General features: G+C 41.2%; 1 protein-coding gene across 2 annotated transcripts in view; it reads left to right on the forward strand.

Annotated features, from left to right (window-relative positions):
• LRCH1 (leucine rich repeats and calponin homology domain containing 1) overlaps window positions 1-12,267 on the forward strand; it is a 186,492-nt gene that overhangs the window by 99,934 nt on the left and 74,291 nt on the right. For both annotated transcript variants that reach the window (XM_063101723.1, XM_063101724.1), the window contains exon 3: window positions 8,561-8,687. In XM_063101723.1, the coding sequence (XP_062957793.1) occupies window positions 8,561-8,687 (127 nt within the window). The remainder of the gene's footprint in view (window positions 1-8,560; window positions 8,688-12,267) is intronic.

Raw genomic sequence — 12,267 nt, forward strand, 5'->3', positions numbered from 1 at the left:
AATTAGTCCCAGAAACAGACCACTGTGACCTCACTGCCAGGAGGATGGGACAGCCTGGGATCTTCAGCAGAGAATCCCTTTGAGCCTTTGACAGCAGTGCAGGCCTGCAGGCACTTGTTTAAAGAGGTCTCAGGTCTAGCCTGGAATCCTTTCATTCCACCTTATATGATAAGATCCATCAAGGAAGTTTCACTTTCTTTATTCCTTTGGAGTCACTAAATTTTTTAACACGTCTTTAGAATCTGAGTAGGAAATATCTGCTGCTACAGCACTTTCAAAATATGTGATCAGGGGCCGAACCCGTGGCTCACTCGGGAGAGTGCAGTGCTGGGAGCGCAGCGGTGCTGGGAGCGCGGAGGCCGCAAGTTTGAATCCTATATAGGGATGGCCGGTGCGCTCACTGGCTGAGGGCGGTGCGGGCGACACCAAGCCAAGGGTTATGATTCCCTTGCCGGTCACACACACAAAAAATATGTGATCAGTGTTTCAGGTAAGATGTAGGTGATATCAGCTTGGAGAGCTGCCTAATCTTGTTAGGGGTAAAGTTTTAGGATTCATGTACATTTCATATATTATTTATTTCTTATTTTTCTCCAATAAAGCAGGCACTCAGTAAATGTACAAAATAATCAACTTGTTATCAGCATTTGACACCATGGCATCTTCTTCCTTGGCTTTGGTCACGTGCTTTCCTGGTCACTTTTCTACCTCTGTGTTTCTTCTTTATTCCTGTGTCTGGATGTTCCTTCTCTTCCTGTGCCTTAATGCTAGAATTCCCCAGAACTCTGGTCCTTAAATCTTCTCTCTCAGACCACATGTCTCTTGTGTCTCAAATATATTCTCCACCCTTTGACTCATTCGAGCGCTGGTTCTCATTTCTCCAATTGCAGAACATTCTATTCCTCTTAGATGTTCCATTGACTCCCCAGAGTTCAGCACGTGCTAAACTAAGCCTGTTTTCTTCATTTCCTACTTAGCATATCTTGGACCCTTGTTCCTGTTTATGCTCCTACTGTTTTTCTCCAGCACCGCAGCTTGAAATCTCAGAAATTATCTTTGACCACTTTCCTTCACCCCTTTTTACATAAATCAACCATTAACTGCTAGTCTAGCATCTCTTTTGCCTCCTGCTCAGAATTCTGTGCTCTCCTCCTACTGTTTTCCTGGCTTACCTTCACTTTTTATTCCAGAGTACATGAGAAGAGGCTGTGTTGAGTAGAGGGAAGACCCCAGACTGATCCAAAGCCTAAGCCACACAGGATTGTTGTGAATATAAATAAAATGGTATTTGTCCAAGTGCCAACACATGTATCATAACTTACATGTAATTACTACCCAAGAAATGTTTCTTGAATTGTTGAATTAAGTTTTGTGGCTATATTATCATACAAATTGCAATACAGGTTAAGAAAAGTGGTGGTGAAAGATCTAGTATTTGAGTAAAATAAGTGGATTTTATAGTATTGTTGGTAGAGGTTATGCTACTGGTGTGTAAAAATGTTAGAACAGCTAAGAAGAATCAGTTATTAGTGACTGTCAAGTTATACAATAGAAACTCTCTGAAGACTCATTTCCTTGGAAGGATGAGTAGGAAAAAGGGTGTACATAGACTAATAATCATGCATGTCAATCTGTATTACACAAAGATTCCTAGAAATAGATGGAGAGGCACACATCTTCAAATGAGAAACAGTAATATTCAGGCATCTTAATTTGTATTGTGAATATTTTTTATTAACTCAGTGTCCCTGGGTAAAAATTGATCTCAGTAGTCTGTGCTCATTTAAGTCTGTATTAATATCCCTTTATTTTTTCGTGTGGGGAAAAAATGTTAAAGTAAAAAAAAGTTTTTTCTTGGCTTTGGTGGGATGGCATAAAGAAGTAAGGTAGGGGTACCTTCTTGGTAGAGTCCATTCTACCTGGAACATAGCTCCAAAAAATGGGTCAGTTAACTCCAGTGCCCATACATCTTTCCTAGCCAGTTAATGGTGGTTTTCCTATGCGCCAGCAGCAGTGTCTACACAGTGTATTTTTCAGGACATAGGGTTCAGACCACTATAGTCTTAATATACTTAAAAACCCCAAACCTAGTTGTTGCCTCTGAAGGTGTTTAGTCAACCAATATTCTTGCTGGTATTGGATTTTGACTTTTCTTTGAATATCCAAGTCTCCCTTGATTTTGAGCATTAAGTTTCATTTTAAAATGAAGAAAATTTAAATAGTTTTTAGTGTACAGTATAGGTCTTGTCCTTTTGGAATTGAATAACCCTCAGAACAAAGGAGAGAACATAACTGAACAGAGCTAGTTATCAATAGTTGCCCTTTGAAATCTAACTGTAGACATTGGTAGCAGTGGTTGCTGACCGTTAGGGGAGTAAAAAAGTAGAATATTTTAAGCAATGGTTTGTTTATACTCAAGAGGAAACTGATAGGCTGTTATTGTGGGAAACCAGTTCAGTTGCAGGAGCCCAAATATGGTGCAGGTATGCCAGCAGAAATGCACAGTGAGATGGCTGTTGCAGACATTTACATGAATTCTGAGTTGCTTTAGATGCTCATTTCTTGCTTCTTGCTTTTCTTCCAGTTCTCTTTTCTAAAGTTAATCCTTTACCTTCTCAAAACGTGGCTTTCACGAATGTGGAATATAAAATTGATTGGTATAGCTTTCAAGAGCTGGTTCAAGATTCTGTTGAAATAATGATTCTGTGTTTCTAGTTTTGCAACATTTTAAGTTTTCAAATGATTCTCACACTCAATTTGTAGTTAACATCATTGCTTTGAAAGTTAGATTTAAACTTGGGCTCCCAGACTTGATGCATGTGTAGACTTAATTTCAAATTTCTGTCTTAAAACAATTCATGTAAAATATTATTTCCTTAGTTGAACAATTGAGCATAAACATGGTGTATATTTGATTTTAGCTTTATAACATAAAATTAAAGTTGACCAAATATCACCAGGCGACTTCAAGGCTTTTGTTGCTGTTGGTGATTGTTCTAGACGTATAATGATGGTGGGAATGAAGGGGGACAACTGGCGATGAGTGGGAGGACTCAGTCATTTGGGGAAACCAGGATGATACATTTTGCCATGGTGGATTTTTCAGAATGGAACAAGCAAGAAAAAGGAAATGGTTCTCTGTGGATGTTGTTCACTGCTGTGTATGTATGAAGACACAGTCAGGTGTCATATGCAAAGCAGAAAAAAGTTACTCTGCCTTTAATGAAAGGCAAACAGGGTATGCAACAAAAGAACTTGCAAACAGAATTAGGTGAGGTATTCTGTGAAAAAAAGAAACTTACTTGGCTAAAGTAAAATATGTAGGTCAAGAGTCAAGCCGAGACAATTATATTCAAACAAACAGTAACAGTAACTACTGCATACTTGTTAGTTCCCTTCCCATGCTGAGCCTGAGGTGTCCACACCATGAAACCTGCCTAGCTTTCTCTGTGACCCTGTAGACTCAGGCCTGTGGCATTGTCTTAATCGTTTTGTGCTGGTCAGTGATTTGACATCATTATTTCTATTGATTATTTGAAAACCAAGTAGTAAATAGAGATGGTGATCCCTGGGTATTTATTTTTTTCCAGGGAAATGGTAGGATCCTGAAATGAGAGAAGATGGGAGAGAAAAGGCCAATCATTTGATTGTATGTTCTAGTTTTGTTTATTCAGATTAGAAATAGGTACTTTGTTTTGGCCTGAAATTTTATAGCCCAGTCTGGTTTTCCTCAGCATGTCTCTGAGTGATCATCTTTATTTTTAATTGGTATATGTTTTCAACAAGTGAATCATTAAATCACATTTTAAAAGTGGCTGAAATTTTAGCAGTTAGGAAATACAATTAATAAAATTAGTATATGAAATCCAGCTAAGCACACACACTCTTTTTGGTCACCTCCCTATTGCTTTGCCTCATTAGTGGTTGGGTATGGTTTGATCTTTACATATGGATTTAGTGTTGGGCTAAACACTTTCACATCCGTAATCTCATGTTAGGAAGGTCTTATTATCTATGTTCTATAGCCCAGAAAACAAGAGAGATTAAATGACTTACCTAAAGTCATAAGGATGATTTGTGGCCAAGATGGAATTTGAACCCAGGTCTTCTGATTCTACAATTGGTAACCTTTCTACCACACCAAGGAGCCAATTAAGTATGTGACTCTGTTATAGAAATTTTTCTATAAATTATTTTTCACATGAGTTCTATGTTCTGTTATTCAATGTCACTAAACATAGAGGTATATTCCAGGAGAATTTTAAAAATGTATATTTTGCCCTGATGATAAAATCACACTTGAGAATATAACATGTCTTTGTAATCATATTTTAAGGAAAATAACCTTTTGATAAACCAATAGCCAAGATAAATTTATCCTATAAATTTAGGCTCCCAGAAATGTTTAGATTATGTTGAGCTGCCTTATTTCATCTTGAAATGAAGAAATAGACAAATAAATCTATCCAGGAGTCATCAGCTGAAAAAGATGGATGATGAAGCATTAGCAATAAACACAGATCTAGCACAAGCCCACTCACTGCCTTCCCTCTCTTCTTTCCTCCCCACTCCATCCTCTAACCAGACTGGGCATGAACAGTAACCCAGGACAGTGGCCAGAAACAGTGGCAGGCTAGGCTCTGGTGACAGCGAGAAAGCTCAGGCCACCATGACTGAATCTGTAATCTCTGCTTCTAAATGGGCAGCTCTTTTCCCCCTGAAATTTACTTTTTTTGTAATGAGTAAGCAAAAATAAATAATAAACAAAATTCTGCTTTTAGTTGTGGCTCATAAGCTAGATTGGAAAATAAATGTTGGCTATTACGTTATCAGGTATTATATGGCCTTATTTTTAAACATTCTTTCTTTGAACAAGGGCCTGTTAACAGCACAGAGGCCTGCAGGAGACAAGTTGGGCTAGGAAGTGGATTGCAGCCCGAGGCACTTATTTGCTTAAGAAAAATTGCCGCCAGATGAGTGGTTTCAAAAAGCTGAGGCTGCTGGTGTGGTCTTTAGTGGGTAGAGGATTAAAGGGAATGCAGTTTCTCTTTTCTTTCATAAATATTTTCTGGAGAGCTAATGGGTTTCTGTGTGCATGTGTATTTCCTTTTTCTGTTGGGGAAATGACAAGTAATACAGGAACATCCTGTGATAAAATACATGAAATAGAGGCTGATGGAACAGATGGATGAAGTAGAGGGAATGTGCCCCAGGTCTATGGCATGCTGTATTGTGACTAATTCTTGGTATCGTGGATTTTCATGTCTACCAGTGATTAACTACAGTGTGAATGAGGAATGTACAGGACTTAAATAGGAGATAGGTTATTCCATCAGCAGCTTTTAATGTAAAAAAAAAAAAAAAAAAAAAATTCATTCCCATCAAAGAGATCATGACTGCTTTCACAAGCTTAAATTTTATTTTATTTTATTTTAAGTTAATACACACCCTAGAAGAATTCCAGTGAGAATAAACCCACATAATTTCAAACATTCATGTGTCTGAATAAGCAGAGCCTTCTTTGCATTGCTTAAAATGCTGTGATAAACAACTCTCCCAATTCCTTATCTGCTTATCTAGTTAGATGCCGGCATCAAAGCAATGAGACTGGGAAGAATTTAATTCTCTGTTTTCAAGCAAAGAAATGTAGGAAAGATCTCAACATGTAATGGTTAGTTCTGCGAAAAATGGGAATATAGAAATTTCTGAAAACACTAATCTTTGTTCCCATTGTCTTTCCTTTAAAAGGAGGTTTAAATATGGCTCCAAAATAATAGAATTACCTTATCCACATTTTTTTTTTTTTTTTTTTGACCAGTAAGGGGATCGCAACGCTCAGCGTGGTGTGGTCTGCACCACGCTCAGCCAGTGAGCGCACTGGCCATCCCTATATAGGATCCGAACCCGCGGCCTTGGCGCTACCAGCGCCGCACTCTCCCGAGTGAGCCACTGGGCCAGCCCCTTATCAACATTATTTACCAATCCTTGTTTAATGAAGTTGCACATTAATAAATATTTTATAACCACAAATTATATTTCAAATTATTTACTTGCCACATTTTAAGAAACTGAATTCTCTTTTCTGGAGGTAGCGTCTAAGGAGATTTTTTGGAGCTTGAAGAAAGCCCTGTTGGGGTATAACCATTGTAGTGGGTTAGAATTATGTCCCCCAAACTCACTGAAGCTTGAATTGTGTCTCCCAAGTTTTATGTATTAGAAACTTGGTCCCCACTGTGACTGATAAAAGGGTAGGAAATCGTATTATGGTATTTGAAAGGTGGAGCCTTGAAGAAGTGATTAGATTGTGGGATCATGACATAGTGAATGGATTAAGAATGGTCATCAAGGGCGTGGTTCTCAGGGCTTTAAGAGAGGAAAGTCTCTCTGTGCTCTCTCTGCTCTGCCGTCTTGCAATGTGAGACCCCTGGGTCACTGTCATCACCACCACCAGATGGACTTTGGACTTCCCAGCCTCAGAAAGTGTAAGCGATAAATTTTGTTTTCTTTATAAATTACCCAGGTCCGTGTATTTTGTTATAAGCAACAGAAACAGACTAATACAACCAGGAAGACCCCTCATCCAGCCAACAGAGCCCCACTGGGCCTGTGGGGGAGAGAGGCAGCAGGAGGGATGGGGGAGGACAGAAAGACAGGCTGGTAGCCCTAGTTCCCCCTTCCACTGCCCCCAGAGACCAGGAGAGAGTGCCAGTGCCAGCCCATTACCCTTGTCCTCTCCATCCTTGAACCAGGGAATTAAATAGCCAACTGGTCCAGTGTCAGGAATCCCCAGACGGACTCTCAGCCTCCTCCCTGCATCTGCTGGACCTCCTTAGAGAGCGCTCTTCTCCTTCTGCCCCTTTCTGGAAATAGCTTTCTCTGTGGATCTGGGCAGTGGAGATGAAATATGGCTGTATCTTTTCTCACTACAACCTAGTTACCTGGGCACTGGGAGCCTGGTGTAGGAGAGCTGTGAGGGTGTTGACAGGAGAGTGCCCACAGGGGAAAGGTTCTTTCCACAGAGCAGCTCCTGCTTTTTCTAAGTGCATCAGTTCAAGATGCCTTTTGGTTACCTTTTATAGGTTTTAGTAAAACTTTTAACTGAAATATAACGTGCATACAGAAAGTGCACTGATCATAAATATACCTCTTGGTGGATTTTCACAAATAGAAACACCCATGTAATGAGCATCCAGATCAAGTTTGTCTTTTCATCATGACTTTCTTTCCTGATTGTAAAAGCACTTGTAGGAATTTTGGAAAGTACAGCAAAGTGTAATAAAACAAAAACCGGTTATTGTACCTATACCCCGAATGACCACTGATTGTATTTTGGTGTGTTTCCAGTCTGTCTGTCTCCCCACCTTGCATATACAGATATATGTGTGCCTGTAAGTACACGCACACCGGACACATCCTCTGGAACTTTATGCATGTGTGCACATACACACAGAAGTTTTAATAGTTGCAATAAAATGACATACAGAATTTTAGATTTTTCACTGTTTGGCTATTGGCTTCATCAGTAGAATGGCAGGGAAAGAAAGTCAGGGAAATGGAAAACCATCTGTCTCCTCACTTGGGAGCAGAGAAAAGGGCTTCTTGTTGGGGAAGAGGTTGAAATAAATGGCTAGCATAAAAATACGGATGATTCGGGCCGAGCCTGTGGCGCACTCGGGAGGGTGCGGCGCTGGGAGCGTGGCGACGCTCCCAGCGGCCGCAGGTTCGGATCCTATATAGGAATGGCCGGTGCGCTCACTGGCTGAGTGCCGGTCACGAAAAAGAAAAAAAAAAAAAAAAATACGGATGATTCATAGATTTCATTTATCCCCTATATTTCCATCTTTTAGAAAACTGAGCATTAATGATAGAAAGTTCAAAGACCTCTGGGTAGAGGATCTCTTCAGCAGAAGTGAGACCTCAACTCAGACTTTTTTAGCTACTCTATTGAACCAAACCCCTTCTGGGCTTCAGTTTTATTTTGCCAGAAAGCCAACTTTACTTTTTTCTTTTAATTAGGTCTCTTGCAGATACCAAAACAGACTAAAACTGTATCTCCTCTTGTTTTAACAAAAGGAAGTTGAGCCAAAACATTGGAAATTGGCCCAGTGGTTTTTGTGAGTTGCAGCAAAATTATCTTCCTCGTCACCACTCAAATGGACAGAACGATGCTTTCGTCCTAGTTGAGTCTCCTGCACACACTGTTAGGAGAGAACTGTTGGCACCAGGGTCCCGTTGCTGTTGGTTGTGCAGGATGTGTTGTTCATCTGTCTCCTGGCTGGCCAAGGGCTCAGCCTCTGCAGAGAGCTTGATGACATTCTTGTGTTGGGAAAAGTTGTCTCCCTCAGAACTGCCCAGGCCTTTCTTTTTTAAAAATATATTTTGTTGCCTTACACACTTGTAACTTGAGTTATTACAGAGCCAGGAAATGTATTGGAGTCTTTGTATTTGTAAAATGTCTTCTAAGGTCATTCTTTTTTTCTTTTCTTGTTGAAAACGTGTTCACAGACAGGATGAAGTGGGCTTTCTGTTTACGTGTGTTCTTGTTGTGTTGTCTTTGCAGTCGAAATCAGCTGTCTTCCCTGCCCGCCTGCCTGTGTGGTCTGCCTCTCAAAGTCTTAATCGCAAGTAACAACAAACTTGGATCACTACCGGAAGAGATGGGTCAGCTCAAACAGTTAATGGAGTTGGTATGTTACTGTTTTTAAGATGCTCTTTTTTGTCTGTTGACTGATGGTGGCCTATCAAGGTATCCAGAAAGACTTTTCGCTACAGTTTGATGAGGAGGAGCCCAAGTTGTTTAAGGGAAGTATATGATAAAGGCATTAAGTGAGGAGAGGACTGCTTCGGCTTTGCTGTGACAGGCACAGTTCCTGAAATTTACAGGTTTCCTATACTTTACAGTTCTTGAAGTTTACAGGATTGACAATTCCTGAAATTTACAGGTTATATTATAGTGAGATAATTTTTTCAGATTGACTATAAATTTATGAAAAATTATGGCTAAAATATTAGGCCAAGTAATCTATCAATAAGTTGGTAGGCCACACTTTAAAAAGGTATATAAATAAATCAGAAAATCAAAAGAGCAGAATGCTCTGATTCTGTAAAAATTTTTAAAAAATCATTGTTCCACATCGATGTAACTTTAGAATGTGACCATGTCCCCAGGGATAAAAAAGAACAAATTACAGAGACAGGTTACATGTGTGTGCCTGAGGCCGAGATACACTGTTCTAGTTCAGCTCTTTCACTTCTAATTTAATTACTCACCATGATTCTAAAATAGGGAAGAATATCCAGTACAGGACATTTGGTCATGGACTGTGAGTGATGAGAACAAGACACTGGACAGTTGCCTGGGACCGTGCAGCAGTTTGTCTTCCTACTCAGCTTTCTCTGCTTCTCCATTTGGTAGCAGAGGTTGCCTAGCCCACAGATGCCAAGTTTAAATGTCCTCCCAGCAAAAGCACTGAACAGAGATCTGCTAGCATCTGTTGGCCCTGGTTCCCGACAGGCAAGATCTGGGTCTGATGTCCTCCCTTGACTCAGTCAGCTGTTCCCAAGGCAAATGGTCATATTGCCTCTACATGCTGCCACTACAGGGGCTATTCTGGAAGAAGACAGATAGTAATGTAGGCACTGCTTGTCTCTCCCCCCACAAAGTTTCTATTATAAGCACTATGCACATGAGGTGGGGAAAGACCAATTCAGTCTTGGGGTTGAGAAAGGTTTGCAAAAGAAGAGACCTCTGAGAGGCCCCTTAAGTAAGTCTGTGTGGTGTTTCCTAAATGGAAAGAAGAAGGCAGGGATGGGGAGAGCATTCAAGGCCAGAGGGACAGCTTGTCCAAAGGCAAGATGACCCTGCTAGCACATGGCATGCTTGGAGAGTGGGAAGCAACGTGGCCCTGCTGGAGTCTGGGGAGAGTGGGGCCGGCTGCTCCGTGCTCACACCCTCTGCCTTAGCTTTAGGCCACCATCAGCTCCTCCACAGGCCAGTCGAGGCTCTCCGTAGTGTGGCTCCTGCTCACCTCTCAGGTTCATTTCTTGCCGCCGGCCCCTCCACCCTCTAAGTTGAAGCCTTCAGGGAATGCACCTCGTCATTTCCCCTTCTGTGCTTGTGCACACGTCACTCTTTCTACATGGGCTGCTTCTTCCTTCCCCTACTTTCTTGGTCAGTTCTTAACCAAGTTAGATGTCACTTCCATTAAAGCCTTCCCAGCGCCTCCAAACCTGAGTTAGATGCTCCTAAGCCAAGCAGCCTGTACTTATCCCTGAATTTTCATAGAATCACAGTTGTTTTCTTACTTGGCTTTCTGTGTGCTGGCTCCCCCCCACACCCTGAAAGCCTCTTGAGGACAGGAACTTCATCTAACTTGCTGTTGTATCCTGGATGCCTGACATGTGATAGGCACCCAGTAGTGCTTGCTGACTGTTGTTATTGAATGCTGGAAAGTGGACCTAGAAAGATGGGTGGGGCAGACTGTGAAGCCCCTCAGGTGCTGTGCCTGGGTGGGGCTGGTGGGGGGACACTATCTTGCAGTCCAAGTAATTCAGAAGGTGCCATTTTAACTGGCTCCGTGAAACAAAAAAATATAGAATAATGTTTCAGATGAAACTGATAGTCATATGCTGCTTTTTTAATGTTTCCTTTAGGAGTCTGATAAGCCACAGAATTCATGGTTGCTAAAATTTGGATTAGGTCTTGCAAATACAATACAAATAAAATTTTTTTAAAAAATAGACTTTATTTTTTAGAGCAGTTTTAGATTTACAGCAAAATTGAGAGGACAATACAGAGATTTGCCATGTCCCCCTTGTCCTCACACATGCACAGCCTCCCCCATTGTCAACATCCCCCACCACAGTTACAATTGATGAACCCACATTGACACTCCATTACCCAGAGTCCATAGTTTACTTTAGGGTTCATTCCTGGTGTTGTCCATTCCATGGGTTTGGACAAATGTGTAATGACATATATTCACCATTATATTATCATACAGAGTATTTTCATTGCCCTAAAAATCCTCCGTGCTCTGCCTATTCATCCCTCCCTCCACCCTAACCCCTGGCAACGACTGATCTTTTTACCATCTCCATAGTTTTGACTTTTCCAGAGTGTCACATAGTTGGAATCATACGGTATGTACCCTTTTCAGATTGGCTTCTTTCACTTATTAATATGCATCTAAGATTCCACCATGTCGTTTCATGGCTTGATAGCTCATTTCTTTTTAGCACTGAGTAATATTCCATTGTCTGGATATATCACAGTTTATTTATGCATTTTGCTACTGAAGGACTACTTGGTGGCTTTCAAGTTTTGGCAATTATGACAAAGTTGGGGTATATTTTTCCTATCTCTTGGGTTCCTATGCAGATGGGTGGCACACTGGTGGGGTCAGTCCTCTGGAACCTTTTGGCAGCTGATATGTGTTTCTGTCCCACTGAACCCTGGGCTTAAGTGACACCATGTACTGTCCATCAGCTGTGCTGCTAGAGATCTGGACCAGCTTGTCAGCTAGCAGGTGGTATGTGTGCTGAGCTCTGGAGCCAGCCCCACACTAGAGCAGGACTTTCCTCAAATACTCTTCATCAGCTGCAGGGCTGGCACGTGTAGAACAGTGCTGGTTCCAACCCCAGGACACACAAGCTGCTGGGTGGCTTAAGGGGCACCCCAAGCTTTTCTTTGGTACCCTGTCCTAAGCCCAGCTCTAGCGAGGGCTGCCTGCACCTTAGATACTGCCCTGTCATCACCTGGTCCTTATGCATTGTTTCCCACCAGCAAGAACTATTGAACCCTCAAGTCCTAGAATATTAGAGCCACAGGGGATTGAAAAGGCATCTAGTCCAAGCTCTTGACATCTTGCAATGAAGAAACCAAGTCAAAGAGACAGTGGGCGATGTATGGGAGGGTCACCTGGGTGTGGCTAAGTTGTAACCTAAGCTGAGACATCCTCACCCACCACTGTCCAGGGGAAATATAATATAAGCAGCAAATATGATTTTAAATGGACTAGTAGCCACATTTAAGAAAGTAAAGAGAAGCAAGTACAATTAATTTTAATATTTTATTTAACCCCAAATATTCAAAGTAATGTTACTTAACACATATACAGTATAAAACACATTAATGAAATATTTTACATTCTTTTTTTATCCTAAGTCTTTGAAATCCAGTGTGTATTTTACACTGACAGCACGTCATAGCTGGGACTAGCCACATTGCTGGGGCTCAGCAGCCACACGTGGCTTGTGGCCATCCCG

Source organism: Cynocephalus volans, chromosome 7 (genome assembly GCF_027409185.1).
Source record: "Cynocephalus volans isolate mCynVol1 chromosome 7, mCynVol1.pri, whole genome shotgun sequence".
Taxonomy (NCBI): domain Eukaryota; kingdom Metazoa; phylum Chordata; class Mammalia; order Dermoptera; family Cynocephalidae; genus Cynocephalus; species Cynocephalus volans.